Source organism: Stenella coeruleoalba (assembly GCF_951394435.1).
Source record: "Stenella coeruleoalba genome assembly, chromosome: 19".
Classification (NCBI taxonomy): Eukaryota; Metazoa; Chordata; class Mammalia; order Artiodactyla; family Delphinidae; genus Stenella; species Stenella coeruleoalba.
This window is the reverse complement of record NC_137165.1, coordinates 11319149-11336611: the sequence shown is the minus strand read 5'-3', so window position 1 is coordinate 11336611 and position 17463 is coordinate 11319149. Positions and strand designations below refer to the sequence as shown.

The window sequence follows — 17463 nt, the reverse complement described above, 5'->3', positions numbered from 1 at the left end:
TTGAAGGTTTGTGGCAACCCTGCGTTGTCAGGTGATGGTTAGCATTTTTTAGTGATACAGTATTTTTTAATTAAGGTATATACATTTTTTAAAGACATAAGGCTATTGCACACTTAATCGACTACATACTACATAGTGTAAACATAACTTTTATATGCACTGGGAAACCAAAACATTTGTGTGGCTTGCTTTATTGTGATATTTGCTCTATTTTGGTGGTCTGGAACCGAACCTGCAAGATGTCTCAGGTACACCTGTGGTCCTTATCCGATGTAACTGACTTAGTTGTTGTAAGTAGCAAATTAGATAATTCATCAAGAAATAAGAGAGCTTCAGTTATCTGGAAAATGTGTTTATGTGGAACAGCTCCGTAGTTCCTGACAGGGCAGAATGAATGGGCCTTGCCCTGGACTGAGAGAGTCAGAAGATGTGACTCTGCTGCTTGCTGACCTTGTGACCTTGAGTAAAGCACTTAACTGTTACTTCCTCATCTGAAAAACCGTAGTAATCATTATTGCCCCACCTGCTCTGTGTGTCATGGTGAGCCTCAAATATGAATGCGAATTATGTTAGATACTGAAAATGTGTGCAGATGTCAGGGCAGGTCATAAAATCACTGTCGTTATCATCATTACAAATTGAGGTATTATGGTTAGCTACTTTGCAAATTTAATACAGTTGCTCATGGGGAAGGATATGGTAGCCCCCTTATTTATTTTATTGGTATTTTTTTGGTCTTTATAATCTGGATTTCAGAAGGTTGCAGTTTCTGTTTCTGTTTTAGATCTCACTCTACCTAATACCTCCATTCTGAGTTCCTAAGGTCCCTTCTTCCCAACGCCCCCCCCAAAAGTCATAGGGAGCCACTTGGGTGGAAAACCCCGTCTTTTCAGTTGGGATATATGTGTGAGCCTGACTTGATCTTGTGATTTATATAATTGTTGGCTGGCGTGTTTCTTTAGCAGCTTCTGAAATGTTCTTGCAGTGGTTGATTGCATTAGTATAACTTGTCAGATGTAAGGATGCTGGTTCCCTCCCCATCACCAGCAATGTCCTCAAACTCAGCTGCCCCTGGAACTTGTACTACATTTGCAGTTGATTTATGCAAGTCAGAACTGAAAAGGCATCAGGACCTAGAGGTCAGAGTTGCCTTGCTATATGTAAACTTGGGGATTAATAAGTTTTAGACTGAGGATTTAGTCTAAGCATTCTTTCCTTCCAATTTATGTATCCTTGCAGCATAACTTCCATGACCTTGAAAAGTACCAGATTAAAAAAGTGGTGCAAGGAGAATCTGGCCTTTGGCCGGATTAAAGTAGTCTAAATGTAGTTTAGACTACTCTTAAAGTAGTTAAAGTAGTCTAAATGTAGTTTTCCTTTTATTATGAAATATTTAAAATATATAGAAAAAGAATGAAAATAATAAATACCTGTATATCTACTAGCCAAATTTAACAAACTTTAACATTTTTGTTTTATTCGCTTCAGAATTTTTTTTGGAAATAAAATATGACAGCTACAGCTGAAGTGCCTTTTATATTTCTCTCCCCATTCTATACCCCTCCCTCCCTCCCTCACCAGAGGTTACTCTTGTTATTATAATATGGACCTGCCCTGTTTTTATACTTGTACTGCTTATGTCTCTATCCATAAACACTATAAAGTATTGTTTCATATGCTATGCGTTTCATGTCAGTGATATCTTACAAATGCAACATTTGCAGTTTGCTTTCCCCTCCACTTACGTTTGTAAGACTTGTTCATATTTATACATGAATTCTAATTTATTAATTCAACCACTGGATAGGTTTCCCTTGTATGAATATACCATAGTTTATTCTCAGTTCTTATTGATGGACATTTGGGTCGTTTCCACTTTTTTGCTGTTACAAACACTGATGAAGTGAATATCTGTGTTCATGTCTTCCTGTGTAAGCGTGAGGGTTCCTCTAGGCTGAGTCTGTGCCCAGGAGTGAAACTGCTGGGTGACAGTGTGGATGAGGCTTCAAGTAGCTGTGCCAGTTTACTCCTGCACTAGTAGCTTGTGAGAGCACTTGTTTTTCTACATCCTTGTTTATACGTGGTATTGTCACACTAAAAATTCCCCCCTAATCCGATGGGTGTGAAATGGTACCTCATTGTCTTAATTTCAGTTTTTCTGATTAGTGATGATCATCTTTTCATGTTTTTATTGACGGTTCAGATTTTCTCTCTCAATTGCCGTTTTCTATCCTTTGCCTGTTTCTCTGTTGGATTGTTGGTTTTTCCTACAGATTCATAGGCGTTCTTTACATATTCTGTATATTAAGCTTATATTAGTTATATGCATTACAGAGATGTACTTCCAGACTCTGGCTTGTCTGTGACTTTATGGTGTCTTTTTGTCAAAAGGAAGTTGTAGTTTCATGTAATTAAGTTTAAATATGTTAACATTATTTGACTTTAAGAAAGCCTTTTCTGCCCTGATGTCATAATCATATTCTCCTATATTTTCTTCTAAAATCTTTAAAGTTTTCCTTTCACATTTAGGGCTTTGTTCCATTTATAATATAAGCGTTCAGTTTGAGGCAAGGATCCTCACGCTGAACAGTTAAATTTTTATTTTGTTACCTGTGGATACTAATAATTTCAGCACTATTTATTGAACAATCCAGTTCATATTCACTGATTTGTCATACTGCCTTTGTCATATCCATCCTGTTTCATTGGTTTCTGCCTCTTCCTGTATCGCTCCCACACTGCCTTCATTATTACAGCTTTATCACGAACACTTGATCTCTGGGAAAATAAGACTCCCACCCCTGCCCTATTCCCCACTTTTTTGTTCTTCAGAATTATTTGGGCTATCTTGGGATTTTACACTTCATAAGAATTTTAGCATTAACCTGTTTAGATCCCCAGAAAAATCTGTTGGGATTTTAATTGAACTTGCATTTGAAATTGTAGATCACTTTGAGGAGAATTGACAGCTTTACAGTATTTTTTCATTCATGAATACAGTTAATCCAAATTTTCTTTCATGTCCTTTAAAATACCTTTGAATATTTTCTGTAAAAGTCTTGTACACCTTTCATTAGATTTCTTCCTTAGTGCCTTACAGTTTAGTTGCTAATGTTAATGGCGTATTTTTTCTTTTATGTTTTCTCTAATTAGTTATTTTGATGTGTGGGAATGATATTGACTTTTGTATATTTTTCTTCTTTTATCCAGAAACCTTGCTGAACTCTGTTCTTAGTTGTAATTGCTTATCTGTAGATTCTCTTGGATTTTTTTTCTATGTAGGAAATATCTCATCTTCAAATAAAGACAGGTTTACTTTCTTTTCCACTGCAGGTTGTATGTCATGTATGGAGTTCAGACTTTATTCTCTATCAACTTAGGAGCCATTGAAGGTTTTGAGAAGTGATATTTAAATATTTACATTGAAAAAAATAATTATGGTAGCCAGGAGAAGGTGTGATTGAAGATGAAGCAGGGGTCAGTTAGAAGATGCTATTGTTACAGTCACAGGATATTGCAAGCCTGACCTTGGGTAGTGGCAGAAGGGAAGGAAGGACAAGACATATTTAAGAACTGGGATCTGAGGGACCGGGTGAATAAGTAAATGTGGGAGGTGAGATTCAGGGAGTCAGCCATGGCACTTAGGTTTCTGCTTGTAGAACTGCAGTAGGAGTCATAGGATTAGGAGCAACTTGGACAGCAAAACACCTCAGTTTTTAACAGGGTATTATTGTGAGCTTATCTGTCTCTAGATAATCACTCTCACTTGATTTGAACAGCATTTCCCTCAATTTGTCCTTCTGAAATCTCCATGTAGATAAGTATCAACCTGATATAGAGCTTCCAGTGACCCAGAGGTTGGAAAACGAGCTTGATGTATTAGATGCGGATATCCTTCCGGAAGAAGCTCCATCTGTTGTAGACCAAAATGCGAACTTCAAAGAAGAGGCATTAGCCCTGGCAAAAACAAGAGCAGGGAAAAAGAAGCTTGTGACTGAGAATGTGCCACCCTTTAGGAAGAAAGACACTGTGGCACCGGCAAGACTCCAGCAAGTATGAAATCACTCCTTTCTTCTGGCCCATTTGTATTAATCTGACATTGTCCAAGGTCACGCAGGCTGGTAAGAGGTGGAGCTAGGATTTGAGTTCTCAAGCCTTTGAATGCCAGAGCCCTTGAGTCCAACTATCTAAACTAAGCTTAGCTCCAGGTCATTTTTATCTTTTAACAAAAAACAACAAGTTTTAATACTGTTACTAAGGGCAGGGCATTCTTTCTTGTCCTGGTTTAATTAGAGCCTAACTGTTTTGACACCAAGGTCTTCACTGGGTAGGCTATTTTAAAATTCAGGTTTTTTCTGCTTCTGATTTGGAAGTGTGAAATTTGAGGGGATTAAGATTTCCTGCTAAAGATAAATATCGATAAATATTTGATATTGAAAGGCATCTTAGGGTGAGTACTTTCTAATATGGCTTTGGGAGCCAGCTGGCTTGAAAGTACATTATATTTTAAGCTTCTATCTAAAAGTTAACTTAAGGCCCTACCAGTGGAGAACTGGCCACAAGACCACCTCCTAGTCTAAATACCCTTAATGTAGTTACTTCCGTCTGATGGGTTGTCCAGAGGCTTATGTAGCAAACCTGCATATTGTCAGGTGATCCCAGAAAAAGGATATTGGCAATTATCACCTGTTACTGAGAGATCATGGATTAAGATCGTCTTTATTCCTTTTCAAACAAACTCTTAAGGGGGGTCATTGGGAAATCAGGATTCAGCCTGTGTAAATTCAGCCTGGTGCTCTCCTCCGAGGCAGCCTCATCCTCTACAGTGTTTTACAGTAGCCATTCTGTTTAGATGGCGTGTGCCTTTCTGCCTCCACCATCGTGCTCCTCCTCCATTAGCCCTTTTAATCTTCTAGAAATTCGTGAACACATTAGCTCCCATTTTACAGATGGGAAGCCTAAGACTCAGAGATGCGTTTTAACCAAGAATGTTTTACAATTTACCTCTTTTGTTTAGTTAGGAAAAATTATTTTTAAAAAAATAATATATATATATATATATAAAGACGGCCAAGCCAGGGATTCCAGTTTTATGCCTCCACCCCTCTCCCCACAACCAAAGTTGTTTCAGTGTAATTTGTACCCTCCCCAAATTTCTGCTACAGTGCTTTCCACTTAGGTTTTTGCTGAATGGGTGTACGAACATCATAGGGCCATTTGAAGCTTCAGTAAGCCAGAGGTTACAGCCAGTTTCTTTGATATCCGTTTGGCTTTATAATTCGTAGTTATCTCTTGCAGGGACTCCACAAAGCTGAAAAAAGTAGACCACCCCAATCTTACAGCAAAAGCAGGTTGCAACGGACAACAGTCTCCTCCAGGTTAAAAATGAACCAGCAGCCTGTGAAGGACCATAAGGCTCCTTGGATACCTCCAAACCCCACATCCCCACTGGCATCTCCTAAATGGTATGTAAAAATTCACGGAACCATTTGGGTATTTGACTTTATTTTCCTCCACAGATCAAAGGCGACCTACTCCTTAGAGCAAATAAAGCAGCAGCCTTAGTTCCCATTAAGGAGAAAAGCTTATTTGCATGAGTAATAGATACATGAGACATTTTTTGCTAGAAGCCTATTGGTTCCTCTTTCCTACCTGGCTATGGGTAGAGTAACTCCCACGGGTCACCCCAATACCCTGTGGACATGTTCACCGTATGGAGGATCATGGGCTGCCCTTCACTTGTCTCTTCACCCAGTGGATCCTAGTTACTTGAGGCCAGGAACTGTGCCTTCCTTATATCTGAATGTACAGTGCCTGATGTAGTAAATCTTAGTAGACATCTAGTAAATCTTTGCTGAATGAATGAATATTTAAAAATAATTCCTATTCCAAGTCAAGACAATATGAATTATAAAACCATGCAAATCTCATAGGCACTGTCCTGACCGCAGGGGACAGTTAGGATAATGCTGACGTTACTGCCTTGTCACCCTCACTCATAGCACATGGAGAATGAGGACCCGCCATTCCACGGAGCTGGGGAGAAGGCATTGTCCTTCAGGGGCTGCAGAGTCCAGTTAGGTGGAAGTAGTCTTTGGGGAATTGGTTAAAAGTGAAGGGGAGGACTTCCCTGGTGGCGCAGTGGTTAAGAATCCGCCTGCCAATGCAGGGGACACGGGTTCGAGCCCTGGTCAGGGAAGATCCCACATGCCGCGGAACAACTAAGCCTATGCGCCATAACTACTGAAGCCTGCACTCTAGAGCCCGCGAGCCACAACTACTGAGCCCATGTGCCACAACTACTGAAGCCCGCACGCCTAGAGCCCGTGCTCCGCAACAAGAGAAGCCACCTCAACAAGAAGCCTGTGCACTACAATGAAGAGTAGCCCCCACTTGCCACAACTAGAGCAAGCCCGTGCGTAGCAACGAAGACCCAATGCAGCCAAAAATAAATAAATAAATTTATAGAATATATATATAGAAAAAAAAATTTAAAAGTGAAGGGGAGCGTGTATACTGTGGGACAGTGGTTCTCAAAAGCACAATGGAAAGGGCCAGGAGGTAGGACAGTAAAAGGAAGGCAGCCAAAAGTAGTAATGGGGGGAGGAGAACAAGTGAGAAGATAGGTGACTTGAAGGGTTCAGCTTTTAAGAGGCAGGCAGGAGACACGGTGAGAAGCCTGGTGGGATGGAGTCCCCGAAGACTCTGAATGACTGTGAACGGATAGTTAATGCTTATTCCTCGACTCTCACTTTAAAGCTGAAGAAACAGTGTCCAGCGAATCTAATGTCTTGCTTATATAGCAGAGCTGGGACTAAAATCAGGTCTTCTGATTTCACAGTGCATGTGCTTTTTTGCTTTTGTTTCTCTGCTCTAAATTCTTTGTTTTTGGGGAATTCCCTGGCAGTCCAGTGGTTAGGACTCCGTGCTTCCACTGCAGGGGGCATGGGTTCGATCCCTGGTTGGGGAACTAGGATCTCGCATGCCACCCAACGTGGCAAAAAAAAAAAAAAAAAAAAATATGTATTTTTATATACGTGTTAGTATAGAGATGTGAATTCAGTTGTAAGCTCATAAAAACAGCAGTTGGTTGGAGTTTATATTGCAAACCAAATATACAGTGGACTGTCTTCTAGAGTGTATGTGTGGTCGGTGGGGGAGGGGAGGGCATAAGGCTTACGGGCTCAAAGTGCTGTATTAGGCCTCATAAAGGCACAAAGTTGCTATGTAACGTGGAATGTAATCAGTGACCCAAAGCTATATATTAAAACAGGGTTCTGTTGAGGTTCACCCATTATTCTGTAATGGACAGTTGCTTTTTCATTTACAATAGTGATTGCTTCCATGAAGCAAAGGAGGACTTCTCTCCTTTGACACTGAGCCTGAACCCTGGAGGATCTCACTCTGCTTTACATTCAGTTTCCAATTCAGAGCCCCATCCTGTAGATCACCATTAATTTAACGCTCTTGTCTTCTCTGAGCTGGCACCTTTTACGAGTCATTGGATGTGGAGTGAATGATTACAAAGGCATAGTTTTCCATTTTTTTGCAGTGCTGCCTGGCTAAAGGTGAAATCTAGCCCCAAAGATGCCGCAAAAGAACAGTCTCTCCAGAAAGAAGATACTCAAGAGGAAAGTCAGTTGAGAGGTGCTGTTGAGCACGAAGCAGTGAGGTTTGTCCTGGCGTTCGTCAAGTCTTTGAAAAGTAAAGGCCCCCTTTCACGAGGATTGTAAAGTGAACTCTTCTCTTTCCCATGTATAAATTTGGCTATTTAAAATGGAAATCACTAAACTTTTCTGTCAAATTATGCAGCTCAGACAGTGAACCCCTTTTTTATTCCTTGTCTAATTCATTCAAAAATTATGTATGTGTCAGTTGTCTACCAATTGCTTGTTTTGTATATGGTACAGTTGTGAGCTCTCTGGAGACTTTTAAAAAGGGGGGCAAAAAGGACAGAATCCCAGGCGCTGCTTAGTAGAGAGGACATATCACTGACTATAATTTAAGATAGAACATCGTATGTCCCCTGAGAACTGAAGAGTTAAGAGCTGAGAGAGTTCAGAACGGGGACAGGACACCTCTGCAGAGATCTATGCTTTGTGGAGGGAGATGGAAAATCAATTAGGACTTAAAGAATAGGCTTTAAATAGGGGGTGATGAGGTGAGGCCATTCCATGACAAGAGAGCAGTGAAAACAGGTTGCTCTGCATTCATTTGGCTGGAATTGTTCTTGCAATTATAGGGAAGCCAAAGCAAAAGTGGACCATTAGATAATTTGATACTATTCACGTACCCTAAACTGAAAGCATCAAGCCCTAACACATACAGTAAGGTTGTTCCGAGTCAGCTTTTCCTTTCTGTTTTTATTTGACTTTTCTCTGCCTTTAGGGCTCTCCTGGGAGCCCATTTCTTTGAGCTGGAAGATACAGGAACAGCTTTGTTTTACAGCTGAGCAAGAAGTCCTAACTGCAGCAATGGCTAGTTTTCTCGAGAATATTCGTGGGTATTTCTTTTTTGTGGCTCTGCACACTCACTAGGAGTGCTCTTGCGGGTGAATGTCTTTTTACATGAAACGTTACACGGAGAGCTATACTGGCCCAGAGGCTGCGTTACCTCCTGAGTCTTTAATGGGGCCAGGATTGGTGCTCTGGGGGATCCTGACTCCTGGTCTCTTTATGTGGTAATGCTACCTGCAGGTCAAGGCAGAATTGGTCTGAGTCTTTTGTACTGTCTGCTAGACTCACTTGGCTTGATGCTGAAATTTCCAAAAGATTAAAGGAATTAGAAGAATTAAAAGCCGAAGAAATGGACAAAATGCAAAAACAGAGGTAACTGTATGTTTCTGAGGTAGAGAAAAACCAAAGCAGCAGGGCTGTTCTACGTCATCTAGTCATTTTCACAACTAGTTGAGATTGTTGAGTGGTGTAGTCACACTTCTTATGTTTATTGACCATCTGCCTGCTTAAAGTACTTCGAAGTCACCTAAGAAGCCAACAGTGGAGCCCAGACTGGAGCCCCAGGGAGTCCTGGCTGGTTTGAGGAGAGTTAGGGTGACTCTGATACCATCCTCTAGGCTCAGTTGGCTTGATGCTGAAACTTCCAGAAGAACAAAGGAATTGAATGAACTCAAAACTGAAGAAATGGATAGACTTCAAAAACTGAGGTATGGGACTTTCCTGGTGGCGCAGTGGTTAAGAATCCTCCTGCCAATGCAGGGGACACGGGTTCGAGCCCTGGTCCAGGAAGATCCCACATGCCGCGGAGCAGCTAAGCCTGTGCGCCACAACTACTGAGCCTGTGCTCTAGAGCCCGCGAGCCACAACTACTGAAGCCTGTGCGCCTAGAGCCCGTGCTCTGCAACAAGAGAAGCCACCACAATGAGAAGCCCATCCACCGCAATGAAGAGTAGCCCCTGCTCGCCGCAACTAGAGAAAGCCCACGCGCAGCAACAAAGACCCAACACAACCATAAATAAATAAATAGATAGATTGATTAATTAATTAATAGGGGGGAAAAAACTGAGGTATGTGTTTGCTTCTGAGGAAGGACAGTGAATGCTTGCCTATTCTAATTGGTCTAGATAGTTTCACCACCAAGCTGGACCATTTGGGCCTAAGCTCACTAAATGAATGAATGAATGAATATCTGCATGCCTACGTGTATTTTACACAGTATTTTTGCTAGGAATTATTTCTTTTGTGTGGAGTTTGAATGATATGATATCTATAGTTTCGGAGGAGTTTAATCTGAAAGATCAGTATTATATCTGTTTGTCTGTACTGCACTCAGAGGTGCTTTTCTCCTGGCTTGGTAGGGTAGGAGGTTGACATGCAATCTGCTCTTGTGAGTGGCTGTGTGGATACTTTTGCTTCACATGTTAGCTTGAGTGCAGCCTAAGGTTTTTGAATTAGTTTGCTTTTCCCATTTGCCCCCAAGAGTGTTACCACCTAACTACGGGCACGAAGAAGTTCATGAGAAGGTTTAGTTGATACTACTGCAGTTGGCTCATTTTTCTAGCTCTGATAATGATTCACCCTGAAGTCACGTGAACAGAATTCTCGTTGACACAGCTGTGCATGCTGTCACTGGTCATGATAGAACGTTCACTCCCAGGCTGGAAGGGCTGTGGCTCTTGCTTTAGAGGGTGAGCACTGTGAACCACCACCCCAAACCAAGACATAGGTCAGCACCCCTGCTCTCAAACTCCCTGTGAGTCCCTCTTCAGTTGCATCCCCTTCTTTCTCCCCAGAGTTCACCACTGTCCTGATTCCTGTGTTAATCTTTTCATTACCCTTATTCATAAATCTGTTATATAAGTGTGTATCACTAGCCATATATTGTTCATCCTGACAGCTGAGAAGCAAGCCCAAACCTAGCTAAACAAGGAAAAGGCCACGCTGCTGGTAGTAGATGAAGATTCCCAGGGAAAGTAGGCTGCACAGAGTCCATCCTGCACTTCCCTAGGAGTTTTTAGGTGCCCATCCTGGGAAGTTAATGGGCAAGGTCATGAATGAGTCCTTGCAAATGTAGGGCTTACCCCATTTGGGGCATCTGGAAGTGAACCAAGTGCAGTGGACTTCTGGAAGAAGCCTGGTCAGGGGGACAGCGGGCTGCCTTGCATAGTTTTCTGTTTTATTGCCAAGAAGTATTCTATTGCATGACTGTCCCACAGTCTGTTTATCCATCCTCCTGTGAATTAACCTTTGGGGTATTTTCCATTTTTAGTTAGTATGGGAGTTACTTTCTAGTTTTTCCACATCCTAGCTGACATTTGGTAATGTCTGGGGTTTTTGTTTTATTGTTTTTTAATTTTAGCCATTCTGGTGAGAGTGTGGTGGTATCTTGTTGGGATTTTAGTTTGTATTTTCTTGAAGTCTAATGATGATGAGCATCTGTTTTAGTGCTTATTGTCATGTGTCTGTTCAAGTCTTTTGCCCATTTTTTATCATTTTTTTAATTACTGATTTCTAAGAGTTTTAAAATATATTTTCTGGATTTGAGGCCCTTTTCAGAATATGTGCAGCAGATATTTTCTCACAATACTGTGGCTTGCCTATATATTTTCTTAATGGGGTCTTTTGATGACTAGAAGTTTTAAATTTTGATTAGGATCAGCTTATCAGTTTTTTCATTTTACAGTCTCTTCTGTGAAACAAGTAATCATTGCCAATGCTGACATCTCAAAGATGGTCTGTGTTTCCTTCTAAATGCTTTATAGTTTTAGGTTTTATTTTTATGTCTGCAATCCATTTTTTATTAATTTCTGTGCATGAGATGAGATGCTGACGCAAGTTCATTGTTTTCCTTATGGATATCTGGCTATTCTAGCACCATCTGATGGAAGGATTATTGACCTTGAGCTTTACTCTAGGGTCATCTGGGTGGACTGTTGGCTAAGGACCCTCATGTGGGTCTTTAGGTCTTTCCTTTGGGGTAGGTCAAACTATCCAGAGATGAGTCTTTTGATCTTCTGCCTGGAGGGTGAGGACCTGATGCCAGTGTCCTAGGAGCTGAGCTGGGCAGGAGGGTGGTGAGTCTTACCACTTGGCATTCAGCTCACGTACATGAACCCCCTCTTTTCAGTAGGGCACCTCCTGTCTCAATGTAATTGGCATCCCCTGGTCAAGAGGCCCCTCCAGAGAATGAGCAACCAGACTTCCCTCAGAGCTGGAGAGAGGCAGTGGTCCAGTTGTGCGAAGGAGGGAAAGGGACCTCGGGATCTAACTTCTCAAACATCATTTGACTCTTGTCTTTTATAGTTAAGCCACCGCCTCCCAGCTCACCCCCAGGCCTAGGCATACCTGGTGCTACCAGTCTTGGGCCTCTTTAAGTCAGCAGTACAAATTGTGTAAGTTCTCAGGTTTCCCCATTATGACCCTAGAATTCAGCTTTCTCAGGCCAGTAAGTTACTTACCACTTTTGTCCTTCTGCTTCCAGCACCATTTTCCCCCCTTGTCTTTGTGAGTTTATGTCTAATTGTGTTACTGTCGGGCTTGGAAGGGAACAAAATTGGTTTCATTTGTCGAGTCTTCTGCCCTCTTTAGTTGTTTCAAGGCAGCCATTATTCTTTCAAAATGGATTCAGAGCCTAATATACTTCTTCAGATGTTATCTCAGCCCTTGGCCTCAAAGTTAGGTTCACGACCAGCATTATTGCATCACCTGAAAGCTTGTTGGAAATGCAGACCCTCAGGCCTCCCTCAGACCAAGTGAATCAGAATCTGCATTTAACGAGATCCCCAGGGATTTCATATGGCCATGAAAATTAGAGGCCCTACAGTTTTTATAATCATTTGGTTTCCCTTTGGCTGGGGTGGTAAATAAATATGCACAATAGGATATTTTCTTGCTTTTGATTTTAATTTTCAGTTTTATTTCTAAATAGTGTTTCTGCCACCCAATTAGCGGATAAGGTAGAGAAGGCAGTTCTGGAGCGTTTGAAGCCTCTCCTGGTCAAGGCCCAGGTAATCTAGTTCATCCCGTGTGCTTGCCTTTTGGAAGTTTCAAATAAAAAGAGTTGCTCCAGAGGTCACACTGAGCCTTTGCAGGGCTGAGTGTCTGGCAGCTGGAAGCTGTGGTGCTGCTCCGTGCTTCATAGCGTGTGTGCAGTGCTGCTGGGGCCCCTTTGGGGCACCCACATGGTTGATGTGTCTTCTATTGTGAGGAAGGGAACAAGATGGGGGAAGAGAAAGTACCACTTTTGAGAAAGGTGAGATTTTAGTTTGGGGAATGAGTTTCTATTGCAATTTACGTTCTTAATCAAATAGAGCTATTGGTGGTGTTAGTGTTCCGTTCACTGCTTCCACTCTAATCCCATCACTGCTCTTTCACCTCAGTGATTTGGAATGATTTGCTCTATTTTTCCCAAGGAGAGAGATGTTAGGACAGCTTTCTGTGCACAAACCGGTACTTTCTTCAAGATGAAATTGCATAGAGCCTCACCAGTAGGTTGTGCCATCCTCCTATGAGCGGTGAGCTGAAGGCTACGGCCAGACCCTCTAGATCCACCCCGTAAATGGAAATAATCTTGTTTGTGTGAGTAGATGAGGCCACAGAAGAGCACTAGAATCTTAAATAGAATGAAGGACATTCTGGGACCCTGAACAGACCACTGAACTTCTGTATCTCTTGGTCTAAGAAATGTTAAATCATTTTTAGAGTCCATGGAAATCTCAGGACTATAGAACTGGGAGGGTTCTTAGTGGCCAAACCGTCCAACCTCCTTATGTTATCAGTGAGGAAACTGTGGAACAGAGAAGTTGAGTAATTGCACAAAAACACACAGCTACTCTGACAGTGTTTACAAAGTTGAGGGAAGACAAGGCGCAGAAAGCCAAGATCAGCACATGGCATTTATTTTCATGAAGACAGAGTGCTTTGAATTCCCGCAAAAAGCCTGATATAGCTAAAGCTGATGAACAGTTCCACACAGAAGTTATTCTGGGAGCAAAATCCATTTGTACTAATATGGGTTGTAAATGTTCATCATTCATGAGCATGCTTGTCTGTTTTAATAGAGAGTCAATTCTTCTGTGGAAGCAGATACTCGTTTGAAGGATCGACTGTCAGTGATCGCAGCAACAGCCCAGCCTGCGGAGAAGGTGTGTGTTGTGTGGGGCTGGCATTCTGGCCTGACACTGGTATTATTGCATGATAATGTCCTGGGTTGTAAGGAAAACTGATAGGCGGATTACCCTGCAAACACTAGACTATCCCGCTCCAGAGGGTGGAGGTTGTTTTTCATATTTGGCATATTCATTCTTACAGTGTATATTTAGCATTATGACTTAGATGAGCCTTGCAGACAGCTCACAGAAATCTCTAGAGCCACAGGTTTTTGTCAGCGTCTTTTTCCTTTCCTCCTGATGACAGAATGTGGGTAGACTGCGTGACCCTGAATGTTGATGGCCTGCGGCAGAAGAATGGCTGCCCTCATTTCCTCTGATTCAGCCTACTTTTGCTCATTACTGACCTAATTTCCTTTATACTGAGGGCCTAATACTTCTTGTTAGGCAAGCATGTTTTGAGTGCCTAATAATGACCAGTACCTGGCCTGGCAGAGAGAAGAGGTGGCTCAGGAGCAAATGATAACATTTGAGAAGAATGGAAACATATCTTGTGGTTGGCCACCCTTGTGCTCTTCCTCCAGAGGACTTGTGTTCAGCATCTGTGGGAATGTTCCCACCCTGCCTAGGCGTAGGGACGGGGAGGTGCAGGCTGCCTCTAGTGGGTCTTTGTGGAGGTTGGAAAGAAGTTACTGCTTTACATGCTCAAAGCAAGTAAAGGGCAGAGCAAGGGTGAAGGTCTCAGAGTTAGAAGGAAGTTGGAATGAAGTTCCACCAGCCCAACCTTAGGAACGGGAAGAAAGGAGATTTTGAGAATGTATCCCTGTTCTAATTTATTAAGCAATAGTTTAGTTTTGGTGTATTTTCATAATTTCTGCAATTGTAATTTTATTGTACCAATATTTTGTGACAGAATCTCACGTGAGGTGAGGCTTCTGAGACCGGAAGCTGAAAGCCTACCTCTGACTCGTACAGACTGGGCACGCTATAGCTGGATGCTTTGTGCATCAGAGCCGCCAAATACCTTTTTCCCTAGCAAAAAATGAGACTAGCCACTCATCTAGGGAGGCAGCTCCATAAGGCATATTAATATGACAGAAATATGAAGTGGCCATAAACGCTGTCAGTGAAGTAGACATGTTTGAATATTACTAGAAATGATCATTCTTATATATAAGAATCATTCTGGAGGCATTAAATGGGCTTTAATACAATTTCTTGAAATAGAAAAGTAACTCTATCCAGTATTCAGTGTTCTGGGCTGCTGTTACACAGCATCACTGCACAGAATTTCCCAGGCAGCACCGTCAACAGTCAGTTTTTATAAATAACTGAATAAAAACCAACTCATTGAAGTTGGCATGATGAAGTAAAAAGAGTTATTTTGCTGTGTTACCTTATAAAAGAGCTGTGGGACCTTGAACACATATTCCCAGAGTTCTCATCTCTCAAATGGAGAAGACGTTTGCTGCGCTTTGCAAGTAAACTGAAGCTCTCGGTAGTTTTCTTGCAGACAAGACGATCCCTGGTATCAGGAAAAAGGTTTTGGAAGGGTGCCATCATAACGTGTTTGTCTCCTGCTGCTGCTGCCGCCACTAACTGAACTTGTGTGTAAAATGCACTTTTCCAAAGTGTGGTTTTTTTAATTAAAAGTTGTATATGCACGTGGCTAAAAATGCAAACGATTCAGAGAAAGTGTAATGTAAAAAGTAAAAGCCCCCCACAAACGGATACCATATGCTCTTCTGTATCCAGCTTCTTCCTTTATATTTTGGTGATCTTTCCATAGCAGCATATTGGGACCTTATCTCTCATCTCGTAGTATTCTTGATATTCAATTCTTTAAATATTAAGAATGAAAATACAAATAAACACATCTTAACCAGACCTGTATTATTGGTTTAGTTGTCTCTAGATTTTTTTGTTAATTTTATTGTATTGGTTATTCAACTGATATTCATTTCTTTAACTTTGGTTAAGGTTGAGCATTTCTTTATATCTTGATTGGCCATTAATATATTTTCTTCTGTGAACCATTGATTAAAAGGTTTTAAAAATTACTATGGCGGTAACTGTTCTTCGTGCCAACCATTGTAAGTGTTCCAATGTGAAAATGCTCATGTAATCCTTACAACTCTGAAATATAGGATTATTATTTCCATGTTACAGACCAGAAGGTTGAGGCCCAGAGAGGTTAAGTAAACTTGCCCACACTTGGAGGCATACCAGTAGGCAGAACCAAGATTTAGTCCCAGGAATGTCTCATTCCAGAGCCTGATATGATTATTCCCCCAGCAGACATTCTTTGTAAAAGCCTCTTTCAGAGCAGATTATAGACATATATTAGAATCAAAAGAAATAACAACACGTATAAAAATGCTTTGCAAGCTGTAAAGTGAATGTAAAGAATACAAGGTCAAGAAAGGCTGGACAAAGCTCTTCCAGGTTACAGGTAGAAAGTCTCAAGCAAAGACAAGAATCATGAACTTTTGTGATGTCATGAACAGATGTTTTTACAAAGCACTGAACCAAAAAGAGAATACTGTAGGTATGTCCTCTGTAGTATGTGACATGTGAAATATTGGACGTTCTTCTGAGTATAGCACAAGGAATATATTTGCTTTACCAACTGGCAAAACAGGTAATAAAGATAATTCGCAGTAATGGTACTCCTCAGTAATGGTACTCCTCAGTTGATGTTGCTGTTTAAATGACTGTGGTAGAAATTGTACTGATGTTACTGCTCTTGACGTTTACTGACTTAGGAGAGGTTAGATGTAGTGTAGAAACTGCGTGTTGGATCACTGCGTGGTTGGTTTATTATGAGTAGCATTAATCTTTAAGATCTCTGTTATTTCTGTATCGCCTCTCCATCCCCTTCCCTTGTTTTGCAGGCTACAGCTGTTGATTGTGAATCCAGTAGCATTCAGCAGCTGGATGATTTTTTGGAAGATGCCGCTCACGAGCTCTGGGCTGTGACTCACTCTAAGATCTCGGAGCCTGAGGCCTTAGCCACCTGGGGGGGCAGCAATGACGGCCCATGTCTGGAGGCCATGATGCTCCGCATGGAGGAAATGGAGGTAAGGCCGGGACTGCCAGCTCTGGTCGGCGGCTGGCTGCTGACTTCTGCCGAGCGCCACTTCTTCTCATGGCTCTGTAGCTTAGAACTTCAGAGTCACCTGGTCCTGAGTTTAAATCCCAGCTCGACTGCCAGCCCAGTGTACGGCCTTGGTAAAGTCCTGTACTCTCTCTAATAAGTAGGGTGCTTTTAAGGACAAAATGAGGTATGAAGTATCAGCACCCTGCCTGACACATAACTCATCTTTGGTATGGGATACGAAAGACACTGGACCGGAGCCCAGGCCCACCGATGCGACCAACAACTTAACTTCTTCATCCCTCAGCTTGTAAATGCTGTTCAGCTGCCTCTTCTGCTCTGCTAGCATGTGATCCCGGCAAATCACAGCTAACTTTACCTTCTCTAATTCCCATGATACTACTTTAGAACGCTTTTCTCAGAGAATTTTAGACCTCAAACATTACTCAAGCCAACCCCTGGATTGTTCTGAGCAGGAAATTGAGACCCAATAAGGGAGTAAGTGACGTGGCCAAGGTCACACAAAAATTCCCACCAGAGGTGGGCTGAGAATCCAGGTCTCCTGACTCCTAGTTCAGCATTTTCTTTTTAACTCCACCATGATGAAATCTCATTTTGGCTTTGCTGCTAAACAGAAACATTCTAGGGAAGGCAACTTTTAGTTGGTTTTTGAACATTTTAAAATGTGTAGTTCATCCTAGTCTTGTAACTGATTACCCCTCGTTAACTGTCTAGACCTGAAGCTCCAAAACGGTAGTCTGTAGCCACAGAGGCCATTTAAGGTAAATTAATTAAGAGTAAG

At 41.7% G+C, this 17463-nt stretch overlaps 1 protein-coding gene across 7 annotated transcripts in view; it reads left to right on the top strand.

Moving 5' to 3' along the window:
- The window catches only part of KIAA0753, a 60807-nt gene that overhangs the window by 25488 nt on the left and 17856 nt on the right, over positions 1–17463 (top strand). For 6 of the 7 annotated variants that reach the window (XM_079905906.1, XM_079905907.1, XM_079905908.1 and 3 more), the window contains 6 exons: positions 3818–4053; positions 5299–5465; positions 7553–7672; positions 12385–12463; positions 13517–13600; positions 16459–16644. In XM_079905906.1, coding sequence (XP_079762032.1) covers positions 3818–4053; positions 5299–5465; positions 7553–7672; positions 12385–12463; positions 13517–13600; positions 16459–16644 — 872 coding nt within the window. Of the gene's footprint in view, positions 1–3817; positions 4054–5298; positions 5466–7552; positions 7673–8738; positions 8829–9073; positions 9164–12384; positions 12464–13516; positions 13601–16458; positions 16645–17463 lie in introns of all 7 variants that reach the window. The other variant, XM_079905911.1, reaches the window with a different exon arrangement.